The sequence below is a fragment of the Teleopsis dalmanni genome, chromosome 2 (assembly GCF_002237135.1).
Source record: "Teleopsis dalmanni isolate 2A chromosome 2, ASM223713v2, whole genome shotgun sequence".
In the NCBI taxonomy this organism is placed as follows: Eukaryota; Metazoa; Arthropoda; class Insecta; order Diptera; family Diopsidae; genus Teleopsis; species Teleopsis dalmanni.
In genome coordinates, this window is record NC_051847.1 from 47,685,182 (window position 1) to 47,703,832 (window position 18,651).

The 18,651-nt window shown below is 33.5% G+C and overlaps 3 protein-coding genes across 3 annotated transcripts; 1 reads left to right on the top strand and 2 right to left on the bottom strand.

The window, feature by feature from the left end:
• Positions 1-1,326: 1,326 nt before the first annotated feature.
• Positions 1,327-2,688, bottom strand: LOC119674475 (facilitated trehalose transporter Tret1-like). Its single transcript, XM_038085614.1, has one exon. The coding sequence runs from the start codon at positions 2,686-2,688 to the stop codon at positions 1,327-1,329; it is 1,362 nt and encodes a 453-aa protein (XP_037941542.1).
• Positions 2,689-4,423: 1,735 nt separating this feature from the next.
• On the top strand, positions 4,424-13,885 carry LOC119685694 (serine/threonine-protein kinase Tor). The gene is made up of 6 exons (XM_038100052.1): positions 4,424-4,780; positions 4,862-5,079; positions 5,432-5,998; positions 6,092-6,825; positions 6,890-7,366; positions 8,115-13,885. The coding sequence occupies exons 1-6, from the start codon at positions 4,555-4,557 to the stop codon at positions 13,273-13,275; spliced, it is 7,383 nt and encodes a 2,460-aa protein (XP_037955980.1). The 5' UTR covers positions 4,424-4,554; the 3' UTR covers positions 13,276-13,885.
• A 2,560-nt stretch (positions 13,886-16,445) lies between these two features.
• On the bottom strand, positions 16,446-17,788 carry LOC119681008 (40S ribosomal protein S2). The gene is made up of 2 exons (XM_038094063.1): positions 17,695-17,788; positions 16,446-17,312 (listed from the first exon to the last, which is right to left on the bottom strand). The coding sequence occupies exon 2, from the start codon at positions 17,309-17,311 to the stop codon at positions 16,496-16,498; it is 816 nt and encodes a 271-aa protein (XP_037949991.1). The 5' UTR covers position 17,312; positions 17,695-17,788; the 3' UTR covers positions 16,446-16,495.
• Between the last annotated feature and the right edge of the window lie 863 nt (positions 17,789-18,651).

Genomic DNA, 18,651 nt, shown 5'->3' on the forward strand with positions numbered 1-18,651 from the left:
GTAGCAAAATCACACAACTTTTCGATTTGAGATCTATATATTGCAATATCAGTTTTGTATAAATTTCTAACAATTAACCTTTAAAAAAAAGAAGCAAAAATCTGATACAGTTTGGAATTTTTATCAAACACATATTATGATTTGATAAAAAAGTATATATATCCGATGTAATAATTATTGAATCAAATCACACTTTATTTATTGTCATATAAAACAGTTGTTAATTTCAGGATAATCTTGGTACTCTGGCAAAATATCTAGAATGTTTTAAATTAATTTCGACTGTTATTCATTATTCTCGAGTGTTATATAGATTTACTAATCGAAAATTAAAATTGCACTAAAAGTGAATCTCAATTAAAAAAGTTACCACAGATTTAGCAATCGAAAACTTCATTATTTTGCTCATTTAGCTTAAAACCAATTTTGTTCATATTACGAATATCTTTATTTTATTTCTCATTTCCAGTAGTTGTGCTTGAAAATAAAAATGTCAAACATCATAAGAATATTTTTTAATTTTGTCTTAATTTATGAAAATTATTCACAATATCAATATACAGTCGTATTATTACAACTTGGTTTTACCAAAATTACGATTAAATTATAATTAGTACAGTACAAAACAAAGTTGTAATATCACGATTGTGTGATAATATTGTGGATAATTTTTATTGACAAAGGCAAAATATTGTATATAAATATTGTAATATTATACAAATTTCAATTCAATTATAATATGATTTTGGAGTTATGTTAAATGTTTAATTTTAATGAAAAAATAATTTTATGATGAAATGAGTCGAAAGTGTTTACACTAGGGCAATGAAAATCGGATATATATATATGCACATTATGTATGTGTGATATGCTTGAATCATGAAAATCATAAAGAAAATTTAATATAGTTACATTACTAAAAATTAAATATTATACAAAAAATGTTCAGAAAGTGCATTAACTTCAGTTTTGTCTAATATTTTTTAAAAAATTATTACTTAATTTTATATAAAATTTGCTCCACAATTTAATTTTCTATCACATATTTCAAGGCAATACTTAAGACAATAAAAGGCAATAAAATACAAAAACCACTTGTTCTTTTTTAAATCTAATAACATATTCCGCATATATCGGTTTGTATGAAATTTCTGAATGTATGCTATATATTTATGGCGATAAATATATCGGTTAACGAAAAGTGCAATTATAAGATTCACTCAATTAAAACCCAAATTCTAGTTTTTTCAATAAATAGTACTTTGTTTATTCAATAAAAATTAAATAAAATATAGTTAATTACAAAAAATATATAACATTTATATTTTAAGCTTTTTTTCCTTCAATTTCCATTGTAATCTCTGTAATAGATTTACCTTTTGTTTCAGGAATAACAATTAATACAAATATAAAACCGATTACCGAAATCAGCGTAAATAGGAAAAATGTTGTACCAGTACCGATTGCATCTCGCACTAATAAAAAAGTATTAGTTACGATAAAGGCCATCAGCCAATTACTTGTCCCAGATATTGGTCCAGCATATGCTTTGGCATCGGGTGTAAAAACTTCTGCCATAAAAAGCCAAGGCACTGGTCCATAACCAACAGAAAACATTATAATAAAGAACAATACAGCTATTACTGGAAGCACTTTAATAGATTCAACTGAATTTTTGTCATTATCATACATATAAAAATATATGCCCATAGCAAAAGTGGCTAAAGCCATGCTAAGTCCTGAAGACATCAGTAAAAGTCTGCGTCCTAGTTTATCAATAAAAAGTGTAGCAACAAAAGTAAACACAACCATTAGAACTCCAATTAAGATCGTAGTCATTTCTGCACTTATACCGGTTTTTGCGTTTTTAAACATGTCCGTGGAGTAAAATACAATTGCGTTAATACCGCCAAGCTGCTGAAAAAACATAAGAGCCATAGACATTCCCAATGCTTTCATCACAACACCTCGACACAGAGCTTTAATCGGGCCACTATTTTCATCTTTACTCTGTTGTGTGCTGCGTATTTCATTTATTTCTGTTGTAGGGTCGTAGTCAGCGCCTCGTAGAAATTTATATGAATTTTTGGCTGCGTCCATTTTATCTTTCATAACCAAATAAACTGGCGACTCGGGCATACAAATAAAACAAACCACAAAAATTATAGGGATGGCTGCACAACAAGCTGACATCCAAAATACGTCCAAAAATGCGCCAACTACGTAAGTATATGTCACACCAATGACAAGTAATAATTGAAAAAAGCTTCCAAGCATACCACGAACTTCATTCTGCGCTATTTCAGTTGTATATACTGGTGCAGTTATGCAAAATGCACCGCCAGAAAATCCTAGTATAAATCGTGCTGCGCTCAACATTGCCACGTTCTTAGCAAACAGCAGCATACACCAACCTACCATCAATGGTATGACTAGCAAGAGCATTGTAGGTTTTCGTCCAATAATATTTATCACAATTCCTATTGGTATACATGCACAGGCTGCACCTAGCGTTATTAACGAACTGACCCACGAATACTCAACATTACTAACTTTAAATCCATAGAAACCATCTTGAATAGCATGTTGCACGGGTGCACTCCAGCCTAAAGTTGTACCACAAGCAAATGCTCCCCCAGCTGCTGCTAACCCGGCAATAATTTGAGGAAACTTTTTACCTTCAGACATTAAAATTACAGAGTAGAAGTTAAAGCATTTTATTTGTGTTAAAAGATTTAGTTATGACATAAGAAACAAAACATTTACTTTATTTTTAAAACTGAACTTTTCTTAATTCAAATTTTATAAATATGTCTTTTCTCTTTAAATCTCGTTTATCTTAATAGGTTTTTCCTTCACAGTGCAATATAATTGATAATCGCAAGTTATATTGAAAAGCAATTAAGAAATGTTTGGAGATGTTAAATACAAAATCGTCCATTTCTAGAGTTGGGTTTAGTTTTATTATATATGTTTTTAAATATTTGTAAATATTGGTACGGACCTTTATTGTTTAAAAGTATTTGTTTTTTGCCAAGCTTTAGGTCGGTTTCATTTTATTTTGATTTGAATAATAATAATTTTGTTTTTGAAACGAGCTAATTGGGCAGTTGTTAAATAATACATATTTTAAACATATTTAATTTTTAAAAAATTTTTTGTTACACCAATACTTTGATTAATACTATTATAATCATACTTCAGGGTACTCTTATAATGCTCATATAATGTAGCAATAATTTAATATAAATTACAAAAAAATAATTATAATTATACAGTACATTACCAATAAAACATAAAACACACATTTGGAGGAGCTTGGTGTCACAAAACTGATATACAACACTGTACTCAGGTGTATAAAACCATCTTCAACAAATCCTAAAGTGGATAAATATATCATTTCCCCTTATTATTGCTTCGTGATACTATATTTGGACAATTCTTTTAGTTCGTTGTTGTACTAAACTGTAATTATTGTTATTGTAATTGTTATTGTGATTATTGTAATTATTGTAATAATTGTTCCTGTAATTATGATAAAAAAAAATAAAATTTTAGATGAATTAATAAAAATTAAAATAAAAAGGATTAAAACCTTTATAAATGGGGTATGAACCCATTAGCTTAATTAGCTTATATTTTTATTTATTTTTATTTATAAAATTATGTATATATAAATTTTAGTGTAAGAGGCACAAAAGATTTTGATTCTTTTAGGAATAGTTTAATTATATTAAATATAATGTGTAAAAAATTTAACGAATATGATAAACCACATGATTTACTATATATTTACTGTATAATTGCCTTATTATAATTATTTAATTTTAATTGTGCAATTACTCTTAATTGTTAAGTTTAATTATAATATAATTGCATATGTTTTTTTTCAAATATGATAGCAATTAATATACAAGTCAACAATTGTCCTTTGTACAATCGTTATTTTATTCAATTTTTATGTCTTCTGTGAAGACTTTATACAAAAATTAAACACAAATTGAATTTAGCTCACTATGAAGCGCTTTAATAAACTGCTTTTGGATTTATTGCTTTTTGAGTACAGCACGTACTTCAGCATAAGAATGCAAAAAAAGAAATATGATCTTATGCTGACGTAGTGTCTAGAAATCGATTACGTATTATATTTTATTATTAATATTTTACAATTAATATATTAAATAATATTATTTTTTAAAAAATGAACTATTTGCTGATTACTGGCAAATCTAAAGCTCTTAAATGTTTGGGTTGTTAACTAACAATACGTGTAAATACAATATTCGAAAATACGATATCAATATTTGTAAGAAGTGGCAGCTCTGCATAAACAGCTGTGGTTTGTTTACCAATTTTACGTCTTTTTCGGCATTTTGTAGATTCGTGTAAACTCTACACAGATTGCATTTAATAGCGTTTTGACAGCATGAACCAGACAGAGATTGAGAATTGCATAGTGGATGGGACCTAAATAAGTTAAAAGTGAAATATATCAATAAAATAGTGTCTATATAAGCATTACAAAAGTTATATTTTGTTTAAAGTAGCATAATGGCTACAACTTCAATAGTACAGCAATTCGTTGCTGGCCTAAAGTCCAGAAATCGAAATGTGCAAAGTAAGACTGCCCAGGACCTTTTTCTATACGTTAAAACAGAATTACGAGAAATGTCGCAGGAGGAGTTAGTGCAATTTTTTGATGACTTTAATCACCAAATATTCAGTATGGTGATGTCTGCAGATATTAATGAAAAGAAAGGAGGTGTCTTAGCTATAAGTAAGTGAAATGTGCATATTAAATTTGAAAAAAAAAATATATTTTGCTAATATGTAATACGCATTCTTTTTGCGGCTATAGAGTGCCTTATAAGCGGTGACGTTGTTAATACTATGAAACGCATTTCACCATATTACAATCATTTGCGCCACTTACTACCGTCAAATGATGTATCCGTTATGGAAATCGCTGCCAGAACATTGGTTAAGTTAGCAAATCTGCCAGGATCTAAGGGCGCAGAATCATTTGACTTTGATATAAAACGTGCATTCGAAATGCTTAGTGGTGATAGACAAGAGGTATTTACATAAGTAACTTAAGTATTTAAAATATGAAATATATGAATAAAAAATTAAATAATTTTAAGTTAGCATATATTTAAGCTAGAGACGTGTGCGAGTTAGGCTAAGTTGCGGTCTAAATGAGGGAAATTCTAAGTTGTGCCAAAAATGTAGTGATGTGTCGATACATGTTGATAAATGGCTAAATGTGTGCAGTGCATAAAATTCCAAAAAATCTCCCATTTGGTTTAGCATCAACTTAGTCTAACTCGCACACGTCCGAGATCTGTAGATTCGCTTAAGTAACGCTAACTTTATTTTTATATCTTGTAATTACACAACTTTTTTTGTTTTTAATTGTTTTTTTCAGTACCGACGTCACGCTGCCGTTTTTATTTTACGAGAATTGGCAATTGCAATGCCTACCTATTTTTATCAACAAATTTCTACATTTTTCGACAATATATTTAATGCAATATTCGATCAAAAACCATCAATACGTGAATCCGCAGGTGAAGCGCTTCGTGCTGCATTGATTGTAACGTCACAACGTGAGAATACAAAACAATCAAGTGAACCACAATGGTATAAAATTTGCTATGGGGAAGCAAAAAACAGTTTCGTACAAGAGATTAACGTGGGCAAAGAGCAGAAGGGCATGACACGTGATGATTGCATACATGGTGCTCTTATCATATTCAATGAATTGTTTCGTTGTTCGAATGCAGCCTGGGAGCGTCGCTATAATAGCCTAAAAACCTTACTGCCCGAAGCACAAGAGAATAAATATTGTGAGACCAATACTTCTAGTTCAGTGGGAAATCAACTAACCACCATAGTACCACGATTAAAAGCGCCATTTATACAAAAAGTCGGTTCCACGCAGACTCAATTAGAATCTGAGTATCAAAACACAACTTCAAATAAGTTTTCAGCAGTAAGTACTTATCTCAAATAAATGTAATTTCTAATTCGTCTGGTTTATTTTTTTTTTATTATTTTTTTTTTTTATTATTTTTTTTTTTTGTAGTTCAACATACTTGAGTCCACATACTCACGTGAAATTTTAACTGAGAATTACATTACCATATGCGACAATGTGCTTGAACAAAGACTTTCAAAGTCTACCTATGTACAACAGGGTTTGCTACAAATTTTGCCTCGTCTAGCTGCTTTCGACCGCAATACATTTGTACAGAAATATTTAAAAGTTTGCATACAACATCTGCTGAGCATACTACGTGGAAAGGAAAAGGATCGTAATATTGCATATATTACTATTGGGTATATTGCAGTTGCTGTGGAAAATGATATTAATAAGCATTTAAAAACTATAATGTGCGCCATTAAGCTAGCACTGCCTGCTAAGGACCTACCTAGCAAACGTAAAACTCCTATTGACCCCGCAATTTTTGCCTGCGTTACTCTGTTAGCTCATGCTGTGAAATCTAATATTACGGATGATGTGCGAGATATATTGGAACAAATGTTCTCTACCGGTTTGTCTCCTGCATTAACAGTGTGTCTACGTGAATTAGCGGAGAATGTGCCAGTCTTAAAAGAAGCCATCGCTGACGGTTTGATTGGTATTTTATCACAAGTGTTAATGAATAAACCTGCTGCTATACCATATGCAGCTATGCCAACACTTGCAGTGGAGGCGTCTCTACATCTACAATATGACGTTCCCACTTTTGTACTAGCACTCAAAACGCTCGGTACTTTCAATTTTGAGGAACATAATATGTTAGATTTTGTACAAAGGTAAAATTTGTTGAAAATCTGTTTAATAGTATATATAATATATATCTGCATTCATACATTTCAGATGCGCTGACTGTTACATCAGTCATTGGCAGCAGGAAATTCGTTTCGAAGCAGTGCGTACTTGTACACGACTTCTTAAATTAGCTATACAAACTGCTGACAGCTTACAGAATTCCAGAACACTTAGAGAAACACTATCTCATGTCATAGAACGTTTGTTAATTGTAGCCATTACTGATACGGACTGCAATGTTCGTATAGGCATTTTGCGCTCTTTGGATGAAACTTTCGATATTGCACTAGCACAGCCAGAATCACTGAGTGCGCTTTTTATAATTCTGAATGACGAGATTTTCGAAATACGTGAACTGGCTATGGTAACAATAGGACGACTCTCTGCTGTAAATCCAGCATATGTAATGCCCAAATTGCGGGAAACAATGATACAATTGCTTACAGAGTTGGAATACTCTGGCATGAGTCGTAATAAAGAACAAGCCGCTCGTATGTTGGATCATCTTATAATCAGTACACCACGGTATGTTACTAAGACGTTTTTGTAAACCACTTGAAACGCTTTATTTCGTTATGTTTATGTTAAGACTGTAAACTTTTGCTTTATTTAAGTTTTATTCACTTATGTTTATAGTAAGTTTGTAAAGTTTTGCTTTATTTATATTTTATTCTTTTATGGCTATACTGAGATTGTTAACTTTTGGTTTATTTAAGTCTTATTCTCTTATGTTTATACTAAGATTGTAAAGTTTTACTTTATTTTATTTAAATTTTTTTATTTCTATACTGAAAATATGAATTTTTATTTTATTTATGTTTTATTTAACTGCCCGGCTCTCTCAAGAACTCGAAAATAATTGGGGTTTATTAGTTTTACCGGGTTGGAGCACATACCTGAGGTTTCTGTTGAAATCCTGATAAAATTCGCTAAAACACGCATCTCAAGCGATGCATACTATCGCTAAAAAAAAAATAATAATAAGACTCTGATCTGGTATCGCAATGGACCCTAATAGTCTACGTGTGGCCTTTTTGGTCTGCCAGCATAAGCTAAACCTAAACCTAAATTTTATTTACTTATGTCTATACTGAGGTTATGATTTTTTACTTTAAGTTTTATTATTTTATGTTTATAGTGAAATAGTTAAATTTTGCTTTATTTAAGTTTTATTTTATTATATCTATACTGCTTCAAATATATTTGAAATTTTTAATGCTAACATTTCTAATTTAAGGAAGTATCTTTAATAATAATTAAATTTACATTCTAGCTTAATTTCGTCATATATGACGCCAATACTATCTACACTTGTACCAAAATTGCGAGAATCGGAATCAAATCCTGGTGTTGTATTGAACATACTTCGTGCTATTGGTGATCTAGCAGAAGTCAACGAAGGCGCTGAAGAAATGGAGTTATGGGCTGATGAACTGCTATCGATTTTGCTTGAAATGTTAGGAGATGCAGGTAGTCCTGATAAACGTGGCGTTGCCCTTTGGACTCTGGGTCAACTTATAAGCGCGACCGGTCGCGTTGTGACACCATATCACAAATACCCTGGCCTAATTGACATACTTATTAATTTCCTTAAAACCGAACAAAGACGTTCAATACGACGTGAAACTATACGCGTCTTAGGTTTGCTAGGTGCAATGGATCCATATAAACATAAAATGAACAAAGGTCTTATAGACAATCAAAAGGACAGCGTTTTAATTTCATTGTCTGATTTTAAAATGGACGAAAATCAAGATATATCAACAGCAGAACTACTTGTGAATATGGGCAATATATTGGATGAATACTATCCAGCTGTTGCTATAGCAGCTTTGATGCGCATTTTAAGGGATCCTACACTTAGCAGCTGTCACACTAGCGTTGTACAAGCCGTCACTTATATATTTCAAAGTTTGGGTGTGAAATGTGTGCCATACTTAGCACAAGTTTTACCCAGTTTGCTGGACAATGTACGCACCGCAGACATTAACTTGCGTGAGTTCCTCTTTCAACAATTGGCCATCCTTGTTGAAATTGTTGAGCAGCATATAATTAGTTACATGGATGACATATTTAAATTGATCAAGGAGTTTTGGACTATAAATACACCTTTACAGTCTACGTTAATAAATTTGATTGAACAAATAGCGGTGGCACTGGGATGTGAGTTCTGTAACTATCTATCAGAGCTGATACCACAAATTTTGCGTGTACTACAGCATGACACATCCAAGGATCGAAATGTTACAAAACGTCTCTTGCAGGCTTTGCAAAAATTCGGTAATACCCTTAGCGACTATTTACACTTGATTGTGCCACCGATCGTCAAGTTATTTGATTCACCTTATGTGCCCCAACATGTCTCTTTAGCAGCATTGGAAACAATAGATAATTTAGCTACTTCATTAGATTTTACAGATTTTTCCTCCCGCATTATACACGCACTTGTACGTGTTTTGGATACTGAACCGGATCTTCGCGACCAAGCAATGTCTACATTATGCTCCCTAGTTCAACAGTTGGGCACCAAATATTTAGTTTTCGTACCATTGGTCAGTCGTACTATTACTAAGCACCGTATAGTAGATTCGAAATATGAAAAATTACTGACCAAAATCCAAAGTATTTCCACAATGGTAACTGAGGATCTGCAAGAAAAACAAAAGAAAAAAGTTGAGGCACCAAGCAATGTCTCTGATGGCCATACAACAATAAAAAAGCTGAATGTATCTACAAAAAATCTACGTGCTGCCTGGCAAGTGACACGGCGTGTGTCTAAAGACGACTGGGTTGAGTGGCTTAAACGTCTTTCCATTGGTTTATTGAAGGAATCACGGTCTCATGCGTTGCGTGCTTGCCGTGTTCTCGCTCAAGATTACGATAAATTGTTACGCGATCTTTTTAACGCTGCTTTTATATCATGCTGGACAGAACTCTCTCCAGAACATAAAACAGAACTAACGCAGTCACTTATACAAGCACTCCAAGTAACAGACATGCCCGAGATTACACAAACGATACTAAATCTAGCCGAATTTATGGAGCATTGTGACAAAGATCCTTTGCCAATTGAAACAAAGCTGCTCGGCACTCGTGCCATGTCTTGTCGCGCTTATGCAAAAGCACTTCGTTATAAAGAAGAGGAATTTATGACCTCTAAGGATCCGCAAGTGTTTGAATCGTTGATACTTATTAATAACAAGCTGCAACAGAAAGAGGCAGCGGAGGGTTTATTAACAACATTCCGCAATGCTGTCAATGAGCTAAAGGTACAGGGTCGTTGGTATGAAAAATTACATAACTGGGATCAAGCGCTGGAACATTATGAGAAACATTTGAAACTCGATCAATCAGATCTTGAAATACGTCTTGGTCATATGCGTTGTTTGGAAGCACTTGGTGATTGGTCTCAATTGAGCAGCGTAGCTAAAAACGAGTGGGACACTTTAAGTCGAGAAGCCAAGTCTCGTGCAGGTCCTCTAGCATCAGTTGCAGCATGGGGTTTACAGGATTGGGAGTCTATGGAAGAGTACGTTAGATGCATACCCACTGAAACCCAAGATGGTAGTTTCTATCGCGCTGTATTAGCAGTACATCATGAAGATTTTGATACCGCTCAACGTTTGATCTACGAAACTCGTGATCTTCTTGATACTGAGTTGACATCAATGGCTGGGGAATCATATGAACGCGCCTATGGTGCCATGGTTTGTGTGCAAATGTTAGCCGAATTAGAAGAAGTTATACAGTATAAACTTATACCAGAACGACGAGATCTGTTAAAAAAAATGTGGTGGAAACGATTGCAGGGAGGCCAGCGCTTAGTTGAAGACTGGCGTCGCATCATACAAGTTCATTCGCTAGTCCTAAGTCCACAGGAGGATGTACATACATGGCTAAAATATGCTAGTCTTTGTCGTAAATCAGGTTCACTGCACCTTTCACATAAAACTTTAGTAATGCTTATGGGTATTGATCCCTCAGAACACGCTAACGACGCACTACCATTCAACCAACCGCAAGTGACTTATGCATACACCAAACATATGGCTGCATCCGACAACATGCAGGGTGCTTATGAGCAGCTCAGTCATTTTGTCAACAATTATACTGCGCAATTGAACTGTATTCCTGAGGAAGTCAAACAGGACGACCATCGTCTTTTGGCGCGATGTTATTTACGTTTAGCAACTTGGCAGAACGAATTACAAGGTATACTGGATGCTGATGCAGTACAGGGTGCGTTGGATTGTTTCGAAAAAGCCACTGACTATGATCCGAACTGGTACAAAGCTTGGCATCTATACGCCTATATGAATTACAAAGTAGTGCAGGCACAGAAACAATCGTTTGAAAATCTACTGCATACTCCTGGCGATGCTTACATACAAAAAGAGAAGGCGATCATTGAGCAATATGCTGTACCAGCAGTACAAGGTTTCTTCCGTTCCATAAGTTTGATAAAAGGTAATTCGCTACAAGACACATTGCGTCTTTTAACTCTTTGGTTCGATTATGGACATCACGCAGACGTTTATGACGCGTTACTCACTGGTATGAAAATGATTGAGATCAACACGTGGTTACAAGTTATACCGCAGCTTATTGCACGAATTGACACACATCGTAATTTAGTGGGGCAACTAATTCATCAACTGCTCATTGATATTGGAAAATTCCATCCACAAGCATTGGTTTATCCACTTACTGTTGCTTCCAAGTCTGCTTCGATGGCACGTAAAAATGCTGCTATTAAAATACTTGATTCCATGCGCAAGCATTCATTCACTCTGGTCGAACAAGCCGTTATGTGTAGCGAGGAACTCATACGCGTAGCGATACTCTGGCACGAACAGTGGCATGAAGGTCTCGAGGAAGCATCTAGACTATACTTTGGAGATCGCAACATAAAAGGCATGTTCGATATATTAGAACCACTACATACAATGCTTGAACGTGGTCCATTAACGCTTAAAGAAACTTCATTCTCACAAGCATATGGACGAGAATTAACCGATGCCTATGAGTGGACTCAACGTTACAAGGCTTCTTCAAATCTAGTAGATCTTGATCATGCTTGGGACATTTACTATCACGTATTTCAGAAAATATCACGACAATTGCCACAATTAACGTCTCTTGAACTACCATACGTTTCACCAAAACTGCTCGCCTGTAAAGATTTGGAATTAGCTGTACCAGGTTCATATAATCCAGGTCAGGAACTAATACGCATAAGTCACATTAAAACAAACCTACAAGTCATTACATCCAAACAACGGCCACGTAAGCTCTGCATACGTGGCTCCAATGGCAAAGACTATATGTATCTGCTTAAGGGTCACGAAGATTTACGACAAGACGAACGAGTGATGCAACTGTTCTCACTCGTAAACACTTTACTGCTTGATGACCCCGATACTTTCCGTCGTAATTTGGCTATACAACGCTATGCCGTCATACCACTAAGCACGAATTCAGGTCTTATAGGTTGGGTACCACACTGCGATACACTGCACACACTCATACGTGATTATCGCGATAAGAAGAAGGTACCGTTGAATCACGAGCACCGCACTATGTTGAGCATGTCACCAGACTATGATCATCTAACACTGATGCAAAAAGTTGAAGTATTTGAATATGCACTCGCACAGACACAAGGTGATGATTTGGCCAAGTTGCTATGGTTAAAATCACCTTCGTCGGAAGTGTGGTTCGAGCGTCGCACCAATTATACACGTTCACTTGCTGTTATGTCTATAGTCGGCTACATACTTGGCTTAGGCGATCGGCATCCTTCAAATCTTATGTTGGATCGCATGAGTGGAAAAATATTACACATTGATTTCGGTGATTGTTTCGAAGTAGCCATGACACGCGAGAAATTCCCCGAGAAAATACCGTTCCGTTTGACACGTATGCTGATCAAAGCAATGGAAGTAACAGGCATCGAGGGTAGCTATCGACGTACTTGCGAAAGCGTAATGTTGGTTTTACGTCGCAACAAGGATTCGCTTATGGCAGTTTTAGAGGCTTTTGTTTATGACCCATTGCTGAATTGGCGTTTGCTCGACACTGACAAAACCCACCGATCAAAAGCAAACAACGAAAACAGCACGTCAGGCATGATCGGAGGCAACAGCAGCTTAAGCAATTCTGTAGAAGATTCATTATTGCTCAGTAATCCGATTGCGAAATCAAAGGCTTTTGATGGCCAACTTGTTCCAAATCTAGTAGGTGCAATCAATACCGATGTGACAAATACCAAAGCCAGTAAGGTTATTAAAAGAGTGAAACGCAAGTTAACTGGTACTGATTTCCAGACCCAAAATAGCATAACGGTACAAAAACAGGTTGATTTACTTATACAACAGGCCACAAATAACGAGAATTTGTGCCAATGCTATATTGGGTGGTGTCCGTTCTGGTGAAGATTCTAAGTAATTTATTTATGCAATGGATTTTAGCAATAAATCGTATAGGCTTATTAAAATACACAATTGCTACCACAAGTGTTGACTTCGCTTCATTTTTTCCCCATCAGTTATAATATTAGACGAAATCAGAATTAAATTGAAGACTTCGGAAAACGTACGGATAATTTACAGTGATTCGCAGAGATTTGGGCTAAAATAGTTCTGTGAAAGATATCTTATTTTGAAAACGTACTTTCAAGCCAACATTGTATCCACTTCAAATACATATACTGATGCCCAACTAAAACTTGGCACATTTATTTTGGTCTGCCTTTCTTTATTCTCCTGTAGATAGTACCACAAAAAACAATGGAGTTTCAATTCTACACATCATCGCATCCTGTTTATAACACTCACATTAAACGAAAAAAGAGAAGAACTGCAATTTAAGCTGGATAAGAGATCTGAACTGCTTCAAAAGTACACACATTTCGAAGGAAGCGGCATTGTGAGCACACAAGCATAATAAGCCTATAGCGTCACGGACTTACTATTAGTTTAACTAACCATTATTTTAAGTCAGGATTTTTTATTTCATTTCTTATACTAAATGTAGTTTAGTGAAAAAAAAAAATAAACTTAGTTCTTTAATAAAAATTGTCTCTTTTTTATTGAAAAATATGATGAATCCAAAATTAGTGCCAGTTTCAACTCAATAAAAATATAAAATATAATATCATGTCTAGAATTAGAGCGTATCCTAAGAACAATTTTGGACAATCTGCTTATAGTATTAGTAGTATTATTAGCTTTATTTTTACTTCATTTTAAATTTGTTGTAAAAATTAATAACAATTATCTTATATATATAAAGCTTACAGCTATGGCATTTTAGCCGTCTGCCGGTAATCTGCTTATATTTAAAGATTTATACAATTTATACAATGAAACAGTTTAATTAAAATATGTAGTTAAAATAATAATAATTAACTAGAAAGAATATGTGATCTAAGAAATTCTCAAATACTTATACCCATAGGTAAAGTTAGAATGACCATTCCGAATAGATGAGATAGTTAAAAATTACTTACATCTTGAATTAAGATAAACTGCTTAATCTCGTTGCTTACTACCTGCATATGTATATTATCCAATAGACTCTTAAGTACAAACCTTAATAGATTTGCGTAAAGGGTGATATTTATTGTTAAAAAGAAGGCCTGACTTTTTGATGGCTTGTTAGTAAACACACGACGAAACAGTACCCAACGAATATAGTTTGTAAGACTAAATTGTCAACCAAAATAATAATAATCGTTCAAACTACAATTACCTAGAATATAACACCAATAACGATAGTTTTCGATTATAATCCAAAACGGAATCTTAGGTCATTTGATTATCTGTATAGATACTTATTTATGTAGACGAGAACAGAGAGCTTTCAAGCAAACTACGCCATTTGCAGACATAAATTACTCCGGCTATCTGATGAACCCACGGTTTGTCATACTAAAGTTTTAGCGATTAATTAGGCATGTCGGCTAATTACGAGTTATATCAAGACAGATGTAGTATTGCCATATTTATCGATAGCCAATCGTCAAATAAGGCCTTTTAGTCCAAGAACATTTGCTAGAACAAGTTCAGCTGCACATTTGCTAGGAAGACAACAAAATAAATTGGGTACCTCTATACAAGAGATATACTCTTTTGTTTGGTGAGCGTCTTAAATTGTACAAAATACTATTGTCTATTCCTCCACCGGAAACCTGAATGTCAATTATAATTAAACAAATTATATAAAAAAATCCAACTATCTAGAAATTGAGAGAAGCCATCTTATCTTACTGTTGTGTTATAACTAGCCATTAAGTGAACTCAAGTAGGCTGTGGTGTACAAGGCCGCCATTCCATTCTAACTAATATATCTTAAACTGCCAACAATTGCCGATCCGTCACATGATACCAGGTTAAATGCTTTTCCCAATAAGAAAAAAATCTGTATTTATTGTAGTTATTATCGGATATTTTCTAAGTCGTTACTGTATGTTATCATATTTCGATAGTGATGAGTAACTTGTGGTCGTCGATTTAATATACGCTTGGGTATATAAATCTGATTGATCTTTGAATTAACATTTTTCTGATTATGTGTTGCATATATAGAGGAAGTTATCAGAAACCTATCACACTTTAATATTTGTTTACATCCACTAGATGCGGTCATCAATGCTGATATTGTGAATACCGATAAAGAAGAGCATTTACGCAATAAGAAAGTATATTGTCAAACCGGTTTAAACTACTTTTTTACTATATAATTCGTTGCGGTTCAGTGACCTTTCACAATTAAATGGATTGTAGCACTCTTATTGAATTAAAAACAAGTATAGACCATTTCACAAAGAAAGGCTACTTATCAACAATAAATTATGTATATACTTAAATAACAGGTGAAATCGGTTTTACAATGTATTTTATTATTGCGTCACTATTCCTTCTTTACTAAAATTAACTATATTTAATACTAATTTTAGAAATATCGCACATTTCTCTATGATGTGTAGGCGAGAGTTGTTACTGATATTAGACATTTTGAAAGAATTATGTTTTATTAAACATGATCACATCATCATCATCATCATCACGCTGCATCATTAGAAAGAAAAATGCTAGAGAGTGACCTATAAGATCTATTGTGCTAAATTAGACTATATATAAAGGTTTAATTTTGACAGAAAAACTAGAGATATATCTAAAAACATATCACCGCTTTACTACAAAATGGATGATGACATACTTCTTCTGTCTTTATTGAAGGACTTTTCCATCATATTTTTTTTTTTGATTAATAGCCAATAAAATTTAAGAAAGAGTACAAGTGACTAGATAAATTAAAAATATATTTCATTAGGTCCGGGTGGAGAACCGGTAGAAAACTCTAATTCCAAATAATAAAGTAACTATTTATATTTTGTTCAAACTCTCCTCGGACAAAACCTGAAATACCTCGAAAATTTATTGGGAGCATAAGATAATGCAATTAAATCTACACAATTCCCTCTCCCTCAAAGCTAATTGCAAACTACTTTTATTACTCAATACAAATTACTATTTAATTTTATTAAAAGTAAAAGCATAAACCCCTAGTATATCTATAAATACCAATAAAAAAGATAGGAAAATTTTTGATTAGCCAAATTTATTTATTAGAAGATAAATTTGTAATTGTTTAGGCTTCTACATGGTGACGTACACCACTGCCTGGTTTCTCAGCCAAGAAATCAGCAAATTCCTGATAAGGAGTAGCGCCCAATGGCATCTCTTTCCATAAATCAGGTGTCAAGTATGCGTAGGTCTTAGCGATAGCTGCATAGGTAGCCTTGGCGAAATTGCCCAAAGTACCAGTTGAACCACGAGCTGATGTATAGCAATCTTCAATACCAGCCATCATAAGCAACTTCTTAGGGACTGGAGCAGATACAATACCGGTACCACGTGGAGCAGGAATCAAACGCACTGATACAGAGCCGCATTTGCCAGTAACTTTGCATGGTACAGTATGTGGCTTACCAATTTTGTTACCCCAGTAACCACGACGTACAGGTACGACAGAAAGTTTGGCCAAGATAATAGCACCACGAATAGCAGTTGCTACTTCTTTACTGCATTTTACGCCCAAACCAATATGACCATTGTTATCACCAATAGCAACAAAGGCCTTGAAACGTGTACGTTGACCAGCGCGTGTCTGTTTCTGTACAGGCATAATCTTGAGTACTTCATCGCGTAAAGCTGAGCCCAAGAAGAAATCAATAATTTCGAACTCTTTGATGGGCAAAGAATACAAGTAAATTTCTTCTAGTGAGTTAATTTTTCCATCACGCACCAAGCGTCCCAATTTGGTTACTGGAATCCATTCCTTGGCATCTTCCTTGCCACCACGGCCACGACCACGTCCGCGTCCTCTACCGCGACCACGTCCACGTCCTCCACGAGAGCCAAATCCTCCACGGAAACCACCACGGGCTGGAGCTGCGTCCGCCATTCTATAATATAAAAAAATAATGAGGCTTAGTAAAAGTTATAGGTTATGAATCAGCGTGAGAGAAATAAAAAATTTCAGACGTCTTTAAACCATCCTTAAACTGTTTTCAAATAATTGAATAGTTTTCTGGTGGAAACCGCAAAAGAATTATAAAATATTCATCATAAAAATAAATGTGAATTAGAAAAATTTGTAGTCTGACGACGCCATTTTCACACCACGTGTTAAGAAAATCCACAAATCGAATAAGATTTTTATTGATGTACAAACACTTTCTTTATTGGAATATATTTTCAAACGAATCTTCCAAAATTATCGTCAATTATTACAAATTTCTCTAATATTTCATATATTAATATATACTCTTATATTATTCAACTCACATGAAATTTAAGTTATATCGGTGAAGGTAAAAAACCGAATGAACGAGTCTGTATTGTATGTTTTCACAAGAACCATTTTTGTGTAGACTTTGTAGAGTATGTAAAGCGTTCGTAAAATATTTAAAAATAATTCACAATAGGTATTTTCACTTCACATCCTGAACTTGTGCTTAAGTGTTAAATTTATAAAGATAAAAAAATTTTATCGAAATAAATTAATTAAAGCTGATTCGACATTTTGAATAGAATATTTTAGTAATTTGATAGACACTGCAGCAATTAAACAATTAAATGTTAAGCAATTAAATTTTGATATATCACACCAATTATATATCATTCTAACAATTTGAAATTGAAATTAAGAGAAAATTAAAAATGTTATCATATTTATATTATATATAATTTCTTCATTATATATATGTTCATAAAATCTTTTTTAAATTATTTTCATGCGGTGTTTCTATTATACAGTTAAATATATGATTGAGTTATATATATATATATTCCATATATCGTAATAGTTTGTAATATTAACATATATAGAATATAAAAGGGTATATGTTTTAATATCGATTATAAATAATATAATTCCATGGGGAATTCAGTCAGATAATCGTACCTGCAAAAGTTCATTCGTTCGCAAACGTTCGCTTTGGTGTGAATGCACAAAAAATATTTTTAAATGAAACTTTTTATTTTGTTAAATAGCTTTAACAATATATATTAGCAGTTGTTGTGTTTGTGTTTTAGACTGTAAACAATATTCACTCTTCTGAAATAACACTCGTTCTTAAGCATGTATTGTAGTCGTGGCTTCTAGCCTATTTTCAGTTTTGCTCAATCGCCTTGCTTCGTAATTTAGTATTTTCGTTGGTAAGATAGTAACTTGAAATTATTTTCTGATTTTATGTAAATTTCTAATAAATAATATATCAATTTTGTACAAAATTAAGTTGA

Coding starts and splice junctions, on each gene's coding strand:
- LOC119681008 (XM_038094063.1), bottom strand. CDS start 17,311: ATGGCGGACGCAGCTCCAGCCCGTGGTGGTTTCCGTGGAGGATTTGGC.
- LOC119685694 (XM_038100052.1), top strand. CDS start 4,555: ATGGCTACAACTTCAATAGTACAGCAATTCGTTGCTGGCCTAAAGTCC. Junction 5,080..5,431: donor TTAGTGGTGATAGACAAGAG/GTATTTACATAA, acceptor TGTTTTTTTCAG/TACCGACGTCACGCTGCCGT. Junction 6,826..6,889: donor ATGTTAGATTTTGTACAAAG/GTAAAATTTGTT, acceptor CATACATTTCAG/ATGCGCTGACTGTTACATCA.
- LOC119674475 (XM_038085614.1), bottom strand. CDS start 2,688: ATGTCTGAAGGTAAAAAGTTTCCTCAAATTATTGCCGGGTTAGCAGCA.